The following is a 22,671-nucleotide window of genomic DNA, read 5'->3' as shown; positions in this document are numbered from 1 at the left end:
TGACCATGATAGTATTTTATCAGATATTATCTTCTGTCCTCTGCTTTCAGACTGAAAGTTACTGGTGTGGTTAATTTGCATCTCAGTTGCTAAGAAATTAGCTTAAACTTTACCTCTAGGTGAGTTGTCTAGCCTGTGGCATGTTATTGTAGTAGTTAGGTGATGCATGTAAATTTTCTGTGCTAGTTTCTCCCAGCATTTTTGCGAGGAAGAAACATTTATCTGTGCTTACTATTGAGTACTTGCTAACCTATGGTCTTAAGCTGATTCCCTGCACTGATTTATAGTCTGCAGTGTTGTGGGGTATTTGTAACTGTGTGGTGGGAGATATATCTCTGTAGTTGGTTTACTAAAGAGCTGAATGGCCAATGCTAGGCAGGAGGTATAGGTGGGACTGGGACTGCTGGGCAGAGAGATGAACTAGGAGATAATTGAGGCTCAGCGTTGACGCCAACTAGACATGGAGTACGACATACAGAATGAAAGAAAAGTAAAAAGCCACATGGTAAAATGTAGATTAATAGGAATGGGCTAATTTAAGTTGTAAGTGTAATCAGAATGTTCTTTCCTGCCCACTAATTCTCGAATAACCACTAAGGCTTAATATTACTTCCAAATGTGTGGCCAGTGACTCGGGCTTATTACTAGCTAGTTCTTACATTTAAAGTAACATACTTTTTATTTATGTTTTGCCACGTAGTTTAAGGTTTGTAACCTGATTTTTTACATGTCTTCTTTCCTTGGCGACTGGTTGGCATCTCCCAGACTCCACCCTCCTCCCTGTCTACATTTGGCTTTCCTACTTGGCTCTGTCCTGCCTTTCCATAGGCCAAAGTAGCTTTATTTATCAGCCAATGAGAGCAGCACATTCACAGCATACAGAAAGACATCCCACAGCATATAAGAACTAGTTAGGAACAAACCTAAGCTACAGCCTGAGCTTTTGTAATTAGTAAGTCTCTGTCCCATTTTTTGGGAACTGGCTAGTGGGATCCAGAAAGACTCACTACACTGCAGCTGGGTACTGATAGCTAGGCAATTTTATGCTTTTAGGGCGAAACTAGACTTTATAAGGCAGTATAATTATATTTTATTAATGCAAGCCTGTCATGTAAGATTTTGGGGCATTTTTTTTTCTTTTTTGAAATGGCCTCATGCATATGTAGTTTTGGCTATCCTTGAACTCACTTTGTAAACAAGATTGGCCTCGAACTCAACAGAGAGCTGCCTGATTCTGCCTCATTAGTAATGGGATTAAAGGTGTACAGACTGTGTACAGCTGACATATATATTTAATATTTGGCAACTCTCTTTTCCTCCAGTTAAATATAGATCTTTTAGCTTCACATTGCTTGAGAGATTCTTATTAGCCTAAAAACAGCAAATTTATCAATACTGATTGGATCATAAATGTTAAAGCAAAAGAGCTAAGAAATTGTATATAGTACCAGCTGCTAAGAGAGAATTGAAGTGTGCCTGGCATTAAGAAATGCCCAAAGCACTTATGATTCATCATCTTATTACTCCACATGCCCTGTAAACACAAATGCTGTTGTATTGCTTTGAAAAAACAAAGCACTAAGAAAAACGAGGGAGCTGTGTAATATTCTAAACTTTTGACCAAGAGAATGAAGGAAGGAAAAGAAACAACAGGAACATATTGCCAAGGGATGAAGGCAATCCTCCATGAGAACTTACAAGTATGATCTAGTCAAAAATTAGAGAATAGTAAGTTATCAGACCTAGAAAAAGAAAAAAGGAAGCTGGGCAATGGTGGCTCAAGCCTTTGATCTCAGAGCTTGGGAGGCAGAGGCAGGTGGATTTGTGAGTTTGAGGACAGCCAGGGCTACACAGAGTAACCCTACTTCTAGAAACAGAGAAGTGCCCATCAGGTCAGCGGTTAAAGAATGAGTGCTCTCTCAGAGGATCTGGGTTCAGTTCCTACACGCACAAGGCAGCCATCCACCATCTGTAACTCTAGTTCTAGGGGATTAACATCCTCTTCTGTCTCCAAGACATGCAGGCAAGACACCAAACACATTAAATAATATTAAAGGGAAAAATTGATATTCCTGATACTTTTGGTATCTTTGTGTAGCCCTGGTGGAACGTTGACCACGCTGTAGACCAGGCTGGGCTTGAACTCAGAGATCTGCCTGCTTTCTGGTATGGTAAAGGTGTGTGTTACCACTACCTAGCTGACATTTCTGACACTTTTTTTTTTTACAACCTAGAGAAAACAAGGTGGAACAGCCTGCTTGTGGGTATATTTTCTTTTTTAATTTTTAAAAAAATGTTTTCTTTTAGCTGGGTAGTGGTGCATGCCTTTAATCCCATCACCTGGGATCTAGAGTGGCAGCCAGCTGTGGACCCATTGCACGTGAGGGTTGGGAACAGGTCTCTCCCACCCCGGATACATGCTTTTTCCCAGAGATAAACTCATGTCTGCCTCAAGTGAGGAAAGCATATCGCGATTGCTGGTTTTCACATTCTAGGAGTTGGGCTGGCTTGCTGCCCCTGGAGGTTTTAAGTGCTGGGTGTGGCACACGCCTTTGAAGCACTCAGGAAGCAGAGACCAGCGAATCTAGGGATTTGAGGCCAATTTGGTCTCCATAGTTCTAGGCCAGTCAAGGCTACTTAGTGAGATCATTTCTCAAAAAGCAGAAAGGAAGGCGTGCTCCTTAAAAGATAAAAAGGAAATGAGAATTATTGTTACATACGATTTCAACCTTTATTTTGTTCCTGGCAAGATAAAGGGTAGTAATCTCAGTTGTTATCAAAATAGTATAAGAAACAATTGCATATTTTTGATACTCATATGATAGAAAATTGGAGAATGAGTTTCATAGTTGATGTGTGCTTGAAATTTTTAATAAAATTTTAATCTAGTTATTTTATTAATAGAAATAGTATATGAGCTTTCTCTGAGATAAGACATTTATTATGATTTTTAAAGATCAGTAATAGAATCCTTGAATTATATTGTATATGTGTGTGTGTGTGTGTGTGTGTGTGTGTGTGTGTGTGTGTATTTGAGATAGAAGATCTTGTTATATTTCCAGACTGGCCTGAACTCCTAGACCCAAAAGACCCTTCTGCCTCATGCTTCTACGTAGCTAGCACTATATGTATAGGTGCCATGGTGCCTAGCAGCACTGAAGTTCAAATCCTGGCTCTGCTCTTTATCACATCACATGTGCTGTTGAGCAGATTAACCTGTGTCACCTGTTCTCATCTGTAAAGAGATAATTAAAGTGTTACTTTAGAGTTGTTCTAAGAAAGAAGCATTAATACAAGAAAAACTTCAACAGGGTTAGTATATTGGCCTCCATAAGCAAAACCTCTGCTTTTTAATTTTCTTTTTGCCTGAAAGTGAGCAAAAATGTATTGTCATATTTCTCTTGTGTTATGTTTTACTCATTTGACTTTTTGAGGGGCCCACCCCCCGGCTTCCAAATAAATCACACACAGAGGCTTACTATTAGTTATGAATGCCAGGGCTTTTCTTAAATTTACCTGTGTACCTTTTGCCTCTGGGCTTTTTACCATTCTCTGACTGCATAGCTGGTCCCTGAAGTCCTCTGTTCACCTGTTGCTCATTGTTCTCCCTGTTTATCCCCTCTGCCTGGCAGCCCCACCTATCCTTGCTCCTGCCTCGCTCTTGGCCGTTCATGTCTTTATTAGGCCCACCAGTTGTTTTAGACAGGCACAGTAACACAGTTTCATAGAGTTAAGCAAATGCAGCGTAAACAAAAGTCACACAACTGAAAATAATATTCCTCAACACTCTTGGGTTTCATCATCACCATCATCAGTTGTGGGGCTGGGATTAAACCTAGACATGTGCCGGACAAGCGCTCCACCCCTGAGCTTTATCCCTTAACCTTGTGTGTCATATCTGATGAAAACATACCCACCTTAAGAAAAACATGCTGCTGAATAGGTAGGATAACTTGAAAGATAGCCCCAACTAAATATATATACATTCAGGCTGGAGAGATGGCTTAGTGGTTAAGACCTGCTTTTCTAAAGGTTTTGAGTTCAATTCCCAGCGACTACATGGTGGCTCACAACCGTCTGTAATGAAATCTGATGCTTCTTTCTGGACTGCAGGCCTGCAGACAGGCAGAATACTATATACACAATAAATATATATATATATATATATATATATATATATACACACACATATATATACATACACACATATACACACACATACATACACATTCATTCAAACATACACATGCACGCACATGGAGCTGAGCAAAAGTCATAGGAACATTGTGTTTGATGAATATTCCTGATTTTCAGTTCTTGTTCAGCCTTATTTTCCTGGTTTCACACAGTGGATAGATCCAGATTTATCTTTATAGCTCTATGTGCACCTAGTTTCAAGAAAAAGATGTTTTCCAGGAGGTTTTTTTGGTCCATGCTCCAGTTTCCTTTAACGACAGTGTGAAAGGAGAAATATTTTGGCGTGTGACTTCATTGCCTACTTCCATTAGTTGAGCTATGACAGTTTGGAAATTACTATAAATGCTCAAAATAAGCCACTGGGGTTTCTTCAATATTCTGTTGCTTTGAATAGTTGATTTATAATAAATTGTTTTTCAATTGCCTGTGTTAAAATCTGCTATTTTAAGGAAATATTTCCAGTTTATTGAAATATAACTTACATTTTGAATTTTCAGTAAACATGGTTGTTGTAAACCATGAAAGCAATTCTAATTCAGCAGTAAAAATTGTAATTTAATGTTTGTTGCTAACTTGCTAAATACCATGTATTTATAGATATCTACATTTTAATAGTAATGATTGTTGATCGCCGCCATGGCAGTAAAAGGGAAGAGATTTCATACAGTGTGGAACTGTGTCATTTATTGGCCGATTTACAGAATGTAACTATTGGCTCTTATTTCCAATCTGCCACAGTTTGTTTTGTTGTCTGGGACTGTTTGAACCCAGTCTTTATGCCACCATATTGAATCAGATCATGAAATAACTCTTTTACTTCAAGCAAATTATTTTTTCTAGTGAAGATTTAAGGAATTGTACTTTGTGCTTAAAGGTTTTTGTTATTGTTTGTAGATTTCCGTAAGGATAGGAAGTGTAGGAGACTATGGGGCAGAGTGAGGAGATGAGCTCACTCCAGAGAACCATCATGTGAGGATGGTAGGGCCTCAGCCTGCTACTGCCGTTCTGAATAACAGGCATGCCGTAACTTTGGGATATATTTCTGAATTGTGACTGTCATGAAAATACAATTTAAAGCTATCAAATGAGCAGCGCTGTAGTCCCAAGGCTGAGAGGTAGGAAGATCCTGGGTTTGAGGCTAGCCTGATGTACATTTGTAAAATATATGTTCCTGAAAAGCGGAGGAGTCTGGGCTCTAAAGAACCCCTCATCAGCTACATGGCCCATTCCTTACAAAATGGCGTGTGGAATGAAAGACCCACTGGTGAATTTTGTCTAGTATGCCGGGAAACAGGAATATTAATTATTTACTTTAGGACTGTGTATGAGAAAGCACGTGTGAAGGAGGGGCGGGGACTTCGGATCATCACAGTTCTGTGGCCAAAATGTGTATTATTTTTACAAACATCATTATTTGAGACAGGGTCTCACGTAGTCCAAGATGGCCTCAAGCTCACTGTGCAGTTACAGGTGTGAACCACTAGACTGTACTATATTTTTTTTGACTTTGTACGTATTGCTGAAGATGATCCTGTTAATAAAATGCTATTTACCTGGAGATGCTTCCACTAGCGTAATGTCGAAGTATGGACTAAAGTAATAAATACCTCAGCAATCTTTGTGGCACTTGCCTCAAATCCCAGTACACAGGAAATGGAGTTAGAATTGTAATTCAAGTTCACCGTCTATATAGGGAGTTCGATGCCAGCCTGGGCTACATGAGACCTTGTCTCAAAGAGAAAACGACGAAGTCTTGTAGTAATCATTGCAATTATGATTTCTTTAATTTGGTTGAACAGTAGGAAAAATAAAGTGCCCCCCATCTCTTTTTATACACAGTCCTGTAATAATTAAAATATCTCTATTTTCCAGCCTACTGTTAGCAAAATTCACACATATGGAGGCTTTTATTTCAAGGACATTTCGTGAGGAATGAAACCCGTAACAGAAGCGGTGCGTTTTACAGCTTTAGAGCGCACACTCAGCTGTCCACACGCATGCCCGTAGTTCTGGTTTTACCAGCTCAGAAACCGGTGCGTCGGGTCCTCACCCGGTCCGCTGAGGGCCCGCGGTCGCGGTGATTGCGTCCTGTGCAGGTGGGGCGGTGACCGGCGCTGGCCACGCCCCCCGGCTCCGCGGAAGCGGCGGAGGCCCCGCCCCGAGCCCGCAGTCCCGGCGCGCCTTCGCGGGGAGGGTAGGCTGGTTGCTGCGGCCCGGCGGCCAGGGCGACAGGGGGAGCCTCCGTGCGGGCGGTGGGAACGGAGGGCGGATCACCCACCCTCCGTGTCACCGCTGCATCGGCCGGCGCTGACGATGGACCGAGAGCCGGGCCGCGCGGCGGCTGGAGAGACCGAGGCGGCGGCCGCCGCGGCGTTCGGGGACGCGACGCGGCAGGTAGGTTGGCGGCGAGGGGCATCCGCTGCCCCCGGTACAGATCTCCGCCGGACATTTCGGGGTTTCTCTCGGTGTCCTCGTTTTGCTCGGACAAGGCACGTCTGCCGAGGAGGGGCACCGCGGCCTCCGCCGCCCGGGCTTTTCTGGGTGACGCTCCAGCCACCGGTTGCGAGCGCGAGAAAACAGGCGTGTCCCGGAAAGACTGTCCGTAAAGTGGCTGGAATTCAGGGGCGGCAGCCCTCGGCTGCTCGGTCTGCGGGGTCGGCCTGGCGGTGGCGAGGGACCAGGGATTAGTGAATAACATCGCACCATAAGCATGCACTGTGCTTCTAGCTCTCTCTACTCTTTCCTACCAGCCCAGGGCCCAGATTCAGCAAACTGCCGCTTGCTCACGTAAGGTAGCCTGATCTGGACCAACCCCTCACTGAGACTTTTAGTCTTCAGATCACCTAATCCTCTTATTAATGTCTGGAGATGGGTGTTATCCCCCGTTCACGGATAAAATGATCTGCACAGCCCCACACAGACAGGAGCTAACGGCAATTGTGAATTACAAGGGGGAGTTTGTCAACGGCTACCCTAAGACAGTAAAATAATTCTATGATACTAACTTCAATATATTTACTCCTTTGCATAAAACATTTCAACATGTGAGTAATAAAAATTACTAATGAAGTGTTTTACATTTTTTTAAAATTTTATTTATAATTGGGTGGTAGGCGCTCAGCCTGTTGCACCAAATGCTTTTATTCCTTGAGCCATTATTTTCTCCATACTGTCCCATATCCGGAAAACAGTTGTGAGTGGCCACATTGTAAACCCAAATTGGTCGCTAGTGGCTGATGGTGGTTGTCGCAGTCATCCCTGGTTTAAAAGAAATTGCTTTAAAACCTACTTCAGAGGTATATGTAATTTTCCCTAGTAAAAACTTTGAACTACTTCTGAGAAAGGTGCCTTTTCAGTAGCTTCGTTTTTGAAAATAAATACTTGAATGTTGGCCAGGACACTTCTGAAGTGTGGTTCGACTGTGAGTGTGTCGTCACTCCATGTTGTAATGTGCTAACAAAACCTGCCCTACGTGAGCATCTCTTCCTTTGGGCTCTTACCCTCACCCCTTGCTATGCAGAAGGTGGAACCTGTAAGGAGGTCGCAGGGTCTGGAAACAGTAAGTCCCGGTTGTAAGTCCAGCACTTAGGAGGCCGAAGGAGGATTGCCTCCGGTGTGACGTGGTAGAGAGCAGACTCGCCCTGTGGCGCAGCTGTCTTGAGCTGCCCCCTCAGGAGTACAGTCCGGGGTGGACGTCCCATCTCCCACCACCGCTCTCCTGCTTTTATGGCTGTGGCTGCGCTCTCACGCTGCTTCAGCTTGCCCGCAAAGGAAGCGTATCAGTACTCAGACGGCTTACTTCTTACTTCAGGGCGGCTTCCTGCTTTGGATTAATAATACTAAATTGTAGCCGGGCGGTGGTGGCGCACGCCTTTAATCCCAGCACTCGGGAGGCAGAAGCAGGCGGATCTCTGGGAGTTCGAGGCCAGCCTGGTCTACAAGAGCTAGTTCCGGGACCGGCACCAAAGCTACAGAGAAACCCTGTCTCGAAACACTCCCCCCCCAAAAAAATAAACAAACAAACAAAAAACTAAATTATGCTAACTTTTGCTGGGGAGGCGCAAGTACACCTCCAACCACCCCAGATGGCCATCAAGGATACCCCAAAATACAAGTTCATCACAGTCCATCTCGGTGAGGCCGTGAGTTTATTGGGCCTTCTTACAGAGCATGGATGAGCCCAGACAGCTGCATCTCCATCACGCCCCACTCCATCATGGCTGGTGACTTCATGGATTCCCTCATTTAATCCATCTTTCCTTTCTGTACAGTCTTGAATCTCCCCAAATCACCTGCAGCTGGGAGAAAGGAATGATAGCAGCTCAGGACCTCCCAGCCTTCCCTTCAGAAGTGCTGACAGTTCTTCACTGCTCCCAGCCTCCCCCAGGACCTAGACACCCCTGTATTATGCTTTAGTTGCCAGGACTCCGGCTCATTCTAAGATGGCATCTTGTTATCATCAGAGAAAGAAAGTGCCAGACCACAGTGTTTTCATGTGTGGGCCCACATGTGCGCTGGTCCCTGAGGAGGCCAGGAAGGATGCCTGGGGCGAGATTTCAGGCAGTGGTTGAGCTACCTGACACGGTTGATGGGAACTGAATCCAAGCCCTTTGAGTAGAGAAACAAGTGTTCTTAACTGTTGAGTCATCTCTCCTGCCCCCGTTTTTATAGTCTCTGTTAAAAAAAAAAAGGATCTGCACAGTAAAGGCTGTGGAGGAAAAGGTAAACCTCATGGGGGTGCCCCTTAGCCTTTTCTTTCGGTGCCCGCCCCACAGACGGACAGAAGTGTTTCTGTATATGCACTGCACTGCTTCCTTCTCAACACAGATTCTCGTCAGGGATAGACTCCTGGAATTTACCCGATTGTTTTTTTTTAATCTTACATTCCTGAGGTAAAAACACCTCCGGGAACTCCCTGGGTTTGCCCAGATTGAGGAAGAGGTCTCTGAGAAGTTGTTGGTGAGCTGGGAGGAAGAAGACTGCAGACATCTTGTATTCCTAGTTACGGTAGAGAAACTCCACCTGGGCGTGGGGAGTCACACCTGTGATCCTAACATGTGGGGGTCTGAGGCAGGAGGATTTCTGTAAATTTGAGGCCAGCTCAGTCTGCATAATGAATTGTAGAGTAGCCTTGGCTACAGAATGAGACCCTATCTCAAAAAAAAGAAGGAGGAGGAGAAGGAGGAGGAAAGGAAGGAAGGAAGGAAGGAAAGAAAGAAAGAAAAGAAAGAAGAAAAGAAAAGAAAAAAAGCCCCACCCAAAGTCCCATGAGGGAAGGAGCAGAAACAGTAGATTCCATCCGGGTTCTCAGCTGGGCCTTGGCCAAGCCGCCTAGGATGGGATGTGATATTTTACACAGACTCTTTTCTGAATAGACTTTTAGCAGAATCTCAGCCTCGGTCCCACTGAGGAGCTCAGGTTTCTACTCTTCATTTATTTAGCGCCTCTATTACTAGGCAGAGGTTCTGCTGTGCTGGGGCTGTTGTCAGGGTACCTGCCCATGTTACTGAAAACCTGCTTGAAGAAGGTGACAGAGTAATTCTAGGTGTTGTGTTTATTTTAAAAGAAGGCCTGAGTGTTGTGGGCATCTCCAAAAGACAATTGCTATAAAAGCAGGTCTTTGTAGCTGGGTGTGGTGGGGCACACCTTTAATCCCAGTAACCAGGATGCAAAGGCAGGAGGAGCTCTGTGAGTTGAGGTCAGCCTGGTCTACATATTGAGTTCCAGGAAAGCCAGGAATATGTGCGCGCGCACACACACACACACACACACACATAATGAGTTCCGGGACAACCAGGAATACAAGGGGGGGGGGAGGAAAAGAGAGAAATTGTCTGAAAAACAAAACAACAACAACAAAAAATCCCACAGCTCCAGAGACTCAAGATTACAGTCTAGCTAACCATGGAATATGTTAATGGAGGTCTCATTTCAGACTTTACTGGTGTTAGAAAGTTGTGTTTTCAGATCTTATGAAATGTAATTTGTTTACCTGACAGAAAAATATTTTATGCATATAAATGTTCTGCCTTTATGTATGCATGTACACCACAAGAGCGCTTAGAGCCACTGGAAGTGGAGTTACGGGCGGTTGTCAGCCACGCCGCGGCTTCCGTGTGAGAACAACACTTGCTCCCTTACCTGCTGAGCCACTGATCCAGCACCCCCCCCCCCCCCGCCCAGTAAAGTATTCTCACGTAAAGGTTTAGTATCTGTAAGAAATGAAATGTCTGAAATAGTCAGAAAATAGTTTATATTTATAATTGTTGAAAAATTTGTTCCGAGTTATTTTTTGGTTGTTTTTTCCTGGTGATAACTCCCTTCACTGTCCTGTTCCCCAAGTTCAGGTTGGAAGCACACTCATGTCATGACACATAAATAAACTTTGAAATTAAGGAGCGGGAGAGATGGCTCGGCAGTTAAGAGCACTGAGTGTCTCATAGGTTTGTTGCAGGCCAGGAGCCGGATCCAGGCACTCAGCCGTGTCATGCTGAGTTTTACTGGCATCTAGCCATGTCCACTCATTATATAGTGTCCATAAAAGCAGTATCTCTCCGCCCCGCTCTGCAGAGTTCATTATGAAAGACTCTAGCTGGGCTGCAAAACGTAAGATATTACTACTCTGCCGTAAGTTTGCTTAAAATGATCGGGCGAAAACTTGAGATGTACTGTGTCCAAAACAATGCTTAATTTTATTCTCTGTGTGGGTGTTTGGTCTGCATGCTTGTCTGTGTGCTTGCTGCTGCAGAGCCCAGAAGAGGGTGTCAGAGTCCCTGGATCTGGAATTCAGGTGTTTGTGAGCCGTCACGTGTGTACCTTGGTCCTCTTAAGAGGAGCAAGGGCAAAGCCATCTCCACGTCCCTCTTTTGTTTGATCTTTAAGAAAGGATCTCTTGTAGGTCAGGCTGGCCTAAAATTTACTGTGCAGTAGAGGCTGGTCTTGAAGTCCTGATCCTCCTGGCTCTCCTTCCTAAATGCTGAGATTCTAGGCTTGTACTACCTCGTCTGTCTTAAATCTTTTATATGAAGCCGGGTGATGGTGGTGCACGCCTTTAATCCCAGCACTCAGGAGGCAGAGGCAGACGGATCTCTGTGAGTTCGAGACCAGCCTGGTCTACAAGAGCTAGTTCCAGGACAGGCTCCAAAGCGGCAGAGAAACACTGTCTCGAAAAACCAAAAAAAAAAAAAAAAAAAAAATCTTTTATGAAATGAGATAATTAGAACAAGTCAAATGCTACTAAAAATTATTAACATACCAAGAGTGTTACTCAAAATTTGGTTTTATACTTAATGTCATTTTAACACTGCAGAAAACACTGAATCATGTTTGGGCTTTCTCTTTTGTAGGTTTTAAAAATTGGCAAAAGTCAGGATTAACAAATTTTATGATAGTTTTTATGATTTAGATAGGACAAGTATGACGACTTGAGTTCCATCCCTGGAATCTACTTTTTAAAAATAGTTTGTAATCCTAGCACTGGTGAGGCAGAGGCAGGTGGGCCCCAGGGCTTGCTGGCCAGTCTGCTCTTCTTGGAGAATTCAGGGCCAATGAGAGCACCGTCTTCAAAAATAACAATGATGGCCAGGTGGTGGTGACACCATGCTTTTAATCCCAGCACTCAGGAGGCAGAGGCAGGTGGATCTCTGTGAGTTCCAGGATAGCCAGGGCTACACAGAGAAACCCTGTCTTGAAAAAACAACAAATCAAACAAAAAATTAAAAACAAAACAGAAAAAAAAATTGATGGAATGATGGATGACAGCTTTGGTTGTCCTCTGGTTCCACGTGCAAACACATATATCACCCACCTCAGCCCCCGAGACACACACATACACCCACACTTCCCAAACTGAATAATCCCACTACTCAGTTGATGGCTAAAAAAGGATCAAAATTATATAATTTCACAATTATACTCAGCTACATGGCAAGTTCAAGGCCAGCTCAGACTAAACACACATACTCAGAACAAAAACAAAACCTGAGTAAATAATTCCCTCATAATGAAATTTGGGTGTGTTTAGAATTCCATACATAAGTAGTTTTTGTTTGTTTGTATTGTATTTTGGTTTTTGTTTCTGAGACAGGGTTTGTGTAGCCTGACTGTCCTGAAACTCACTATGTAGACCAGGGTGGCCTCAGAACTCAGAGATCTGCCTGCTCTGCCTCCAGAGTGCTGGAATTAAAGGCTTGTGCCACCACACCAGTCTCCTATAAGTAGTTTTGAACTTTGTAGATCTTTGTTAAAATAAAACAAACAAACAAAAACTGCTGCCACATCTATACTGATGATCACTTTATCTGAAAGTTCAGATGTAGAATACTGAAGGCTTTTCAGATTTTATTTGGCACATTGTGTAAAATTCTCCCTAACCCCCCAGGCTGGAGAGATGGCTCAGCAGTTAGAAATTCTTGTTGCTCCTCCAGAGAGGGTGGTGGATTTGGTTACTAGCACCCCCATGGTGGCTCACAACCATCCATAGCTCCCAGTCCTGGGGTCCAGTGTGGGCCAGGCACACATGTGATACACATACGTATTATGCAGGGAAAACACTCATGTATATAAAAATAAATCTGAAAAAGAAGTTTTCCCCATTTTAAATACCTTCTCCACAGGAGCCCTTCATCTCTTTAGAGACTTACTGAATTTTGACACCCTCATGGCCTTAAAAGGATTTAGGATTCCCTAAGTTTGTATAATTTTTTTAAAAATTGTTAAGGATTTGTCTAGTTTCTTTGGCCTTTAAAATAAAGCAAATGGGCTGAAGAGATGGCTCAGAGGTTAAGAGCACTGACTGCTCTTCCAGAGGATCCAGGTTCAATTCCCGGCACCCATATGGCAGCTCACAACTGTAACTCCAAGATCTGACACCCTCACACAGACATGCATGCAACCACAACACCAATGCAAATAAAATGAAAAATAAGTGCATTAATTAAAAAATAAAGGCCATATCTGTTAGCTGCTGATGAAAGAAAGACCCACTCAAAGCCCTTCTTCACTCTTTCCCTCCTCTAGATGAGCAGTGAAAGGGGCTTTGAGAATGTGGAGCTGGGAGTCATAGGGAAAAAGAAGAGAGTTCCGCGGAGGGTCATCCACTTCGTTAGCGGAGAAACCATGGAGGAGTACAGCACCGACGAGGATGAAGTCGACGGCCTCGAGAAGAAGGATGTGCTGCCCACTGTCGACCCGGTACGTGTGCTGCTGCAGGCAGGCGGGCTCCTTGAACGGTGGATGGAAAGGACCATTTGAAGTTGAAATCCACTACCATCCGTTACCATCTGGGGGAAAACATTATTTTTTACACAATCTAGATGGAAGTATTTCCAACATCTCAATAGCCTACACCAGTTGTGCGTCCCTGGATCAGGGCTCTTTATCAGTGTGAATTCATGCCTGATTCTCGTAATCATTATTTGAATCCTGGTCACTCTCAGTTCATGGAAAGGCGTGTCCTTCAAGGGAGCGAAGTCCATTGACCGCACGTTTACTGTGGGCCCCTCTGAGAGGTTCTGGTGTGGATGCTGGTCATGGGGCAGTGGCTTGTGAACCGTACGATAGTGGGGAGATAGGCAATAAACAAATAAATGTTCTGTGATTAACCAGGCTCTCAAAAGTGCTAGAAATGAAATAAAGCCCAGAAACACATTTAAAATTTATATTTAAAAATTATATTTAAGACATGCTAATTTTTATAAGATTTAGTTCGTAAATTTTTGGCTATTAAAAAACATCAATCCTAGCTAGGTGGTTGGCAGCGCACGCCTTTAATCTCAGCACTCAGGCTGCAGAGGCAAGCGAATCTCTGTGGTTCGAGGCCTCATGTATAGAGCAAGTTCCATGACAGGCAAGGCTACAGAAAGAAACCCTGTCTCAAACCTCCCAACCCCCCCATTCCAAAATCTCTAGTACAGAGAATATTCAATGTACAATATGCTCAGAGTAGCCAGACATGTTGAGCATTAGTGGTGATCCAGATGGTGGAAGGTTGTCTGAGTGAATGTTTTCCTTCTTGGAACTCACTCTGTGGACCAGGCTGGCCTCGAACTCCCAGAGATCCTCCTACCTCTGCCTCCCGAGTGCTGGGATTAAAGGCGTGCGCCACCACCACCCAGCTTTATCCATGGACTTAAAAATCATTGTCAGGTAGGAGGTGGAGGCAGGAAGATCGGGAGTTCAAGACCAGCCTCAGCTATTATAGCAAGTCTGAGGTCAGTCTGGGCCTGTCTCAAAGGAAAGAAAATAAAGTTGTCTCAAAAGTTACCCGGTATCTACGTAGAAGCAAAGTGTCACGTTGTCATAGAAAGCACGAATCCGTACTTCCTATGGATTCAGACTTTTAAAAAGAGCTTGGTTGAACCCCTGCTTCCATGTACACAGATTCACCTGTTAGGGTGTAATTTAGTAGTTGGCATATCCACAGACCCACACTCACAGCCACGGTCAGGTCAGCACGTATACGTCACCTTGACCAGCTTTGTTTCGCTTTCTGCCCTCTACTTCCTGCCTCCTTCCTGGCAGTCACTGATCCTCCTGTCCATAGATAGGTTTCCCTGTTCCGAGCAGACGTGTGTCCTTCCTGACTGTCTCCTTTCATCTAGCTTGAGGTTTTCAAGGTCCATTCATGTTATAGCATCTGTTGGTACTTTGTTCCTTTTTATGAGAGTATTATATTACGTAATATCCAAATAATAGTTTATTGTGCGAATATACCGCCTTTTTCTCATTCCTCTGTCAGTCAGTGGAAACTCTGGTTGTTTATGCCTTCAGGTCACGTGATTATTGCGCTGTGAATACAGGCTTTTGTGTCACCGTGTTCTATGTCCGGGTGTGTGGTCAGGAGTGGAGTTGCTAACTGTTTCACAGCTGAGGAATTCCGTCCAGTCACTTGGTGGTGGCTGCATCATTTTTCATTCTTTTAAAAATTTTCTTTTTTAGAGTTATTTATTATGTATACAGTGTTCTGTCTGCATGTGTGCCTGCAGGCCAGAAGAGGGCATCAGATCTCTTTACAGATGGCTGCGAGCCATCATGTGGTTGCTGGGAATTGAACTCAGGACCTCCAGAAGAGCAGTCAGTGCTCTTAACCTCTGAACCATCTCTCTAGCCCTTAAATTTTTTTTTAACTTTCATTTTTATTTTCTGTGTTTGTGTGTTTTGCCTGTCTGAGTGTTTGTCTATGTACCATGTGTGTGCAGAGGCCAGAAAAAGGTGTCTCCTGAGTGCTGGGATTTAAAATGCGTGCCTCCACACTTGGTTAGAGATGTAATTCTTCTCTTTATTTTTAAAGTTTTATGATACCAGCATGGACACGGAAAGTCCCAAGTTCAAGGCCAGCTTAGATGCCATAGTAGTTCCAGGCCAGGCTAGGCTGCTTAATAAAGCTGGCTGTGTATAGTTTGTACATTCAGGCAGCCTGTAGCCCAGGCTTGTCCAGAATTCAAGGAGCTCTCCTGCTTTGGCCTTTTAAGTGCCGAGGTTACAGGTGTGCTCAGAGTCGCAAGCAGCCACATCTGTTCTGAATTAGTTTTCTGTATGATACAGGTAAGGGTCAGACTTGGTACTCTGCCATGTGATTTTCCAGATGTCACAGTGTAACTCAGAAAGTCTGCTGTGCTTTCTCCCTCTGAGAGTGTCTTAGTTTTCCATCGCTGTGAGGAGACACTATGACCACGGCAACTCTTATAAAGTTTCGTGGGTGAGTCTCCATTATCGCCATGCTGGGAAGCATGGTGGCGCACACAGGCAGACATGGAGGGAGCGTGAATTCTAATTGTTCTTAATAAAAACCTGGAGTCAGATATTAGGAGGTGAAAGCTGAGGGCTTGTTTGCTTTCTCCTCTTCTGCAGATTGTTCTGACTGTTCTAGGTCCCTTAAAATACCGTGTGGTGGACACTGCCAGGTTCGGTTCCCAGCACCCACATGGCAGCTACCAGCTGTCTGTAACTCCCGTGATCTGACACCTCATGCAGACACACATGCAGGCAAACTACCAATGTACATAAAATAAGAATAAGCAAATTATTTAAAAAAATACTGTGTGAGTTTTAGAATTAGTTTTTCAGTATCTGAAGAGAAGGCAGTGAAGATCGTGTTGCCTCTGAAGGTCTGTTTAGGGCATTGGTTCTCAGCCTGTAGGTTTCGATCCCCACAAAGGTTACATTAGAACTCATGACAGGAGCAAAATGACAGGTATGGAGTAGCAGTGAAATAACTTAGTGGTTGGGGGTCACCACAGCATGAGGAAGTGTGTTAAAGGGCGCAGCATTAGGGAGGTTGAGAACTATTGATTTAGGGAGTATGGCCATATTATTAACCACAGAGTTGTTTGAAAAACAAAGTCTTGAGGGGGAAGACAAAAGACACATTTTTAGAGGAAAAAAATGTGGGATTTTATCTGTAAACTAAAACCCTTGAAGACCCACAGTGAAGTCCCAGCTGGGTGCATCTGAGATGGGGGTGGTGACATGGCTCTGGGGAGACCCTTGAGCCACCTGTGATTTTGGCTCAGCAACATCCATGTCCAAATAACGGGCTGGATAAGTTCCTTCTGCGAAATTTGTGGTGACGACAGGTGCCACCCGCCTCCCCAGCCAGAGCTGGGTTCTTTGGTAATCCTCGCTTCAGTGCTGGCCGTTACTGTCCTAGAAACAACTTCAGGAGACCTGTCCAGTGAGACCATTGGTGTGCTTTCTCCTGTCTGTGTGTGTGTAGGTGTATATGCACGTTCACGTGTGTGCTGGTGTACCCATGTATGCACGTGTTGTTGCCTGCCTTGTTTGAGAAAGAATTTTCCCTGGGATCAGGGGTGGGCGGCAAACCCTGCAGGCCACCTGTCTGCCATTGTGCTGAAATTACCAGCAGGCGCTACATGCCTGAGTCTGTACGTTTGGGTCTTTTCTGAGTGGTTCCTTTGTCGTACAACCTGGTATATACTATAGAAATTTAACATTACATGTTATAAAATGGCACATGCCTTTATGCCTAGAACTCAAGAGACAGAACTCCGTAAGACTGAAGTCAACCTGGTCTACATAGTGAGTTCCAGGACAGCTACGGCTATTTAGAGAAACCCTTTTTCAAACAACAACAACAACAAAAAGACCCCGCAACAAAAGGAAATTTGTTCAGTCCCTTTTATTCTGCCATTGTTCTGCTTACTGTAAATCAAAGTCAGAGTGTCTTAAACAGAGGCCTTAGAGTAACCCTCATCCCCAAGAGCACCCTCTTGCTGTCAATCCAGACAGTTCCAGATGTGAGCCAGAGAGTTAATAGGCATAGGTAGCACTTACTTAATAATGGATTATCTTTGCAAGGAGGAAGCTACTTCTGTGCCAGATCCCCTGAAACTGGAGCTAGAGACAGTTGTGGGCCACCATGTAGATGTTGAGAATTGAGCCTGGGTCCTCTGGAAGAGTAGCAATTGCTCTTATATTAAAATAACTAGGCTAGCTAAGGATAAAACAATTATATTTTATTATAAGGGGAAAACTCACAAAATAGGAAACGAGAAATCCAAGTACAGCAATGTCCTACGGGAAAAAGTGCAGAGAGAACGCACACACAGGTGCACATGTTTTACCCTGGGTCCCAGAGAAGCCACGCCTTAACTAAGACCCACCTCTTAAAGATGATTGGCTAACAAGGTTCCCCATCACTCTTAACCACTGAGCCATCTCTCCAGCCCCTGTAAGGTTTTAAAATTTATACACATAACATATGTACACATATAATATGCATATATTTGTTATACATTATATAGGTACTCTATAGCATATGTTATAATTAGATATACATATATGTGTGTATAATAACATATGTACACATATTATTTATGTACACAGTATATATATACATATATACATACATACACATATACACTTGTATATGTTGTGGGGGGCATGTGAATACCCCAGGACATGTGGAGGTCAGAGGACAACCTGCAAGACTCATTTCTTTCCACTGTATGGGTCTCTAAGATCAAACTCAAGTGGTCAGGTTGGGCACCGAGTGCCCTTATCCCCTAAGCCACCTCACTCATTTGTTTTCCGTATACTCTGTGTGGGGGAGAGGGGAGAGGGCTACTCATTTGTGTGCTGCATATGGAGGCCAGACAGAGATAAACCTCAAATGTTGTTCCTTGGGAGTGAGGGTCTCTCTGGGATCTGGAGCTTGCCAACTAGGATAGGCCAGCTGATCAGTGAGCCCCAGAGTCCTACTGTCTCTCTCCCCAGTGCTGGGATTACAAGTGCAGGCCACTAGGCTTGGCTTTTTTCATGGGGTCTGAGAATTGAACTCAGGTCCCATGCTTGCATGGCAAACGCTTTGCTGGTTGCATTATCTCCTCACCCCCTGGCAGACCTGCTTTCATCACGAGATGAGGTCCACTCAGTCTTTTCGGAGATAGCATCCTCTGTAGCCCAGATGCCTTGAAGTTGATAGACAAGGCTTGCCTCACACTTAAAATGCTGTTATTCTGGCTATGCCTTCCCAGTGCTGGGATAAAACTATAGGTCTGCACATCCGACTCTGCTCAGTCTTCAGACATGTTCTTGGTTGGCTTTTTAATGCCTTTATAATCACAAATATATCTCCACTAAAAATTTTATGAACAAATTTCTCTTTCTCCTTGAAGGCAATTTAAGAACAAGTATTAATGCATCCAAATGCAGGCTCTATGTAAGCAAAAATTTCAGTTCAGTGAAGCATGTCTGCAGTTTCAGTTCTGTCCGTAAGGACATCCTTATCTTAGGCAACCTTCACACAAGCAAGAACCAAGATTTGTTGCTGTAAGAAGCATTCTGCCAGCGGCCTTTGCCAAATGCAGTAAACTGTCTCGGGGTGTGTGCTGTAGTCCCATGATTGTCCTTTAGGAGAAGAAAGCAACCGGCCGTGATGCTGCACACCTTTAATCCCTGCACTCAGACAGCAGAAGTAGTCAGATCTCTGTGAGTTCTAGGCCAGCCTAGTCTACATATCGAGTTCCAGGACAGCCAGAGCTTCAGAGTGAGACCCTGCCTCAAAGTAAATAAGGAGAGAGACAGACAGACAGACAGACAGACAGACAGACAGAATGAAGGAGGGAGGGAGGAAGAAGGAAAGAAAAGAAAAAAGAAAGGGCAAACAGCCTTCCTTCCAGTTGTTTTTCACCACTGAAAGTCCACTTGTTATGCCCTTATTTACCATAGTTTCTCCAGCAGAGTTTTCCTGCTGTAACGTTACATGTTACTTGTTAGGCATGCCCACAAGGGTCTTTCTGTGGATACTGCACCCTCTTGGATGTGCTTTGAAGAATGAAGACATTGCAAGGCGGGAGAAAGGCTGGAGAGTTTGTAGGCAGCACAGACTGAGTTCCATTGCCATTCCATTGCTAAATCTGCTTTTGGTCCTTCTGTGGGTAAAGGTGGTAGAAGTTATGTGGAATAAGATGAAGTGTCCTTGTGGAATTTGGATATAAACACCTAGGTTTTTGTCGGACTGGACTTCTGCCTGTGTGCTCTGAAGATAGTGGCGATGGAGGACGTTGCTAACCTGACTTTCTTGTTGCAGACAAAGCTTCCCTGGGGCCCCTACTTATGGTTCCACATGCTTCGGGCTGCCACCTCCACCCTCTCAGGTACGGCGCTTCCGTGTGACTGCCGTAAGTTCTGCACACAGGAGCTTTACCAAGTGAGATGCTCCTGCTGAAGAAGAAACAAACTAGGGAACTACTTTGTCCTGGAGTAGCCAGCTAGCATTGAAAAATACTGTCTAGCTTGTACAAATGTTCTTCAGCTTAGAGTTCTGTTAAAAAACAGACCAGGGCCAGCAAGTTGGCTCAAGCAGGTAAAAGTGCTTGCCACCAAACTGACAGGCAGATTTGATCCCTGGAAACCCTGTCAGGGAAGAACTTATTCCTGCTGAGTTGTCCTCTGACCTCCACACAATACGCTGTCTCCCTAAGTATAGTAATAAAAGCCACGCCCGGAAAGTGACACCATTAATGTAGACAGATTGTCGTGTTTTGAACCCTGTTACCGCCTGTTCTGTTACTTTACCATTTGGTTTTCTACTGCTGTTAATCTCAATGTGTCTACTGCTTATTCTAAAGCCTATTATAAGCCATTTGTATTTTAATTTTTATTAGTATTTAATTTCTTCTCGCATGTTAGCATCTTACCATTTTATTCTTTGTTATGTAGTTATGGCAATGCATGGTTTCTTCCATGTAATTTTTTTTTATGGTACTGAGGATCGAATCTGCCCTGTACATCCTAGGCAAAAACTCTTCTACTGAGCTATGTTCCAGCAATATTTCACTTCTTAAATGAAAATGTAACTGATATTTGAAGGAAGTGAATTATCAGCTTATGTGGTTATGCCAATAATGTTTAAATCATAAAATTTACTGTTTCTAATTAGCTACTTGATAATTTTTGTCTTGGTTTTTCAAGACAGGGTTTCTCTGTGTAGCTTTGGAGCCTGTCCTGGAACCCGCCCTGTTGACCTGGCAGGCTTTGAACTCACAGAGATCCACCTGTCTCTGCCTCCTGAGTACTAGGATTAAAGGTGTGCGCCACCACTGCCCATTTAATTATCTTTTTTTGTCTTTTTCTTTTTAACCAGAGCAAATCACGGCTAGTATTTGAGCCAACATTTACTGAGCATGTATTGTGTTCAAGACTGCTCGGTGTGACGGAAGAGCATAAGCCTCACACACAGCTCTTTTATCTGCTTTGGCAACCTTCTGTCTCTTAAGCCTGACCTCTCACTGCCCTCCAGAGGCTTCTGTATTTGGTGCTGATCTTGGCGGGACAGAATACACGGCAAAAGCAATTTAAGGGTCTGTTCTGGCTCACAGTTGAAGGGTCCACACTGTCTGGTGAGGAAGCCGTGGCAGCCATCAGTGATACCCTAACCTTCTGATACAGAGTGTTTTATTAAAGAGAGCCCTCTTAACTGGTGAGAAGCAGACAGCAGCACCGTGGCTGGCCCAGCACACATCTGGTCCCAGCACTGCGGAGGTGGTGGAGGGTCGCTGATTAAATACTTGGAATCTGCTTGTCACATAGCGAGATACTGTTCTCTAAACAAACTTGCAAAAATAGGAACATGAACAGGCTGGGTGTCCAGGACGGAAGTGAGGAGACAGGGTGATAAATTTGTCAGGTTTAAGGATAAAACAGTAACTCTTGTACTCTTAGTACTACATAAAATGCTCAAGGAATGTTGATGGTGTTGTATGTCTCTTAATTTTTGCGTCTTTAGTGTGTGACTTTCTTGGAGAGAAGATTGCATCGGTTCTGGGCATCAGCACCCCAAAATACCAGTATGCCATTGATGAGTATTACCGGATGAAGAAGGAGGTGTGTCTCCTTTTCTCGCTTGATTGATGGTTTGCTCAAGGATTGATGAACTCTGTAATGAGTGTGTGGACACTCTTGGAGCCAAAAAGGTAGCTCCTGTGTCTTTTTGCAGTGCTAGACATCAAACATGGGACTTTACACATGCCAGACAAGGGCTCTGCCACTGAATACAGCTTCTTTAGTTTATTAAATTAACAGATTTTTAATTCGGATTTCCTAAGGTAAATGTATAAAAACTATGCTAGGTTTCATTTGCCGGTGCTAATAAATGAGGGGCCTCATGTGTATTAATTTCGTCTTTTTTATATACCTTTTGGTATTGTCATTTTAAAAATGGAGAAATACCACCCACCCTGTGTAAGTAGTGAGGTAGTTACTGAGTTCTTCAAGACTCAAGTCTCTGTCTTCATGAGAACTGCATCTTTTCTTAGGGTTAGTGTCTAAAATGCTCAGAAGAGTACCCAGTGCACACTGGCAAGACCGCGGTGAACCAGAGTGTGTCACTGTCCTTCAAGGAAATGGAGCAGCAGGTCAGGGAAGGCCAGAAGAGGTGTGAACACAGCGTTTGCACGCATTTGTTCATTCAGCTTTGTCCTTGGAGGACTGTGCCTGGAGGTCACCTTTGCTCCATTGTGTGGCTTCAAACTGTCTCGAACAAAAACAAAACAAAAAAAAAACTGTTCTTAACAAAAACAAAGAAGAAAACACTGCAGACTTCTCTGTCCAACCCGGGAGGTTACTCATTCTGTGCTGACTTGTATCTCAGGGTCCAGGACAGCGTCCCCTCCCCATGCACAACAGTTCTGAACCGAGGTGTCGCTGTAGCTCTGTAAGTGCTGCTTTGGTGTCCTCCTCTCTTAACTGCAAAGTCTTGAGGGCAGGACTTGGGTCATCTGTACCTTAATTAGTGCTTAGGGAAAACTAACCATTAATGAATGACCCAACCTGTTACTAAATAGGATGACACCTTATAATTAAAGTGTCACAGTAGCTAACACAAGTGTCATGGTAGCTCATTTGTTACTTTACTGGGTAAGTAGTGCTGGGCCATCCACCTTTTAAAATAACTAATTTGAGAAAAGGAAAGAGATAGGTTTGTTTTTGGTGGTGATAGTCTTCCCTCCCTCC

At 43.9% G+C, this 22,671-nt stretch overlaps 1 protein-coding gene across 2 annotated transcripts in view; it reads left to right on the top strand.

The window, feature by feature from the left end:
- The window catches only part of LOC121452277 (signal recognition particle 54 kDa protein), a 69,984-nt gene that overhangs the window by 44,874 nt on the left and 2,439 nt on the right, over positions 1-22,671 (top strand). Inside the window, exons 1-4 of one of the 2 annotated variants that reach the window (XM_041658309.1) lie at positions 6,342-6,591; positions 13,216-13,389; positions 19,748-19,814; positions 21,446-21,543. In XM_041658309.1, coding sequence (XP_041514243.1) covers positions 6,511-6,591; positions 13,216-13,389; positions 19,748-19,814; positions 21,446-21,543 — 420 coding nt within the window. In that variant the 5' untranslated portion in view covers positions 6,342-6,510. Of the gene's footprint in view, positions 1-6,341; positions 6,592-13,215; positions 13,390-19,747; positions 19,815-21,445; positions 21,544-22,671 lie in introns of those variants that run through there. The other variant, XM_041658310.1, reaches the window with a different exon arrangement.

The sequence above is a fragment of the Microtus oregoni genome, unplaced genomic scaffold (assembly GCF_018167655.1).
Source record: "Microtus oregoni isolate MIOR12 unplaced genomic scaffold, Mior012 000009F_ref0000495, whole genome shotgun sequence".
Classification (NCBI taxonomy): domain Eukaryota; kingdom Metazoa; phylum Chordata; class Mammalia; order Rodentia; family Cricetidae; genus Microtus; species Microtus oregoni.
The sequence above is the reverse complement of the archived record's forward strand: the minus strand, read 5'-3'. Positions and strand labels throughout refer to the sequence as shown.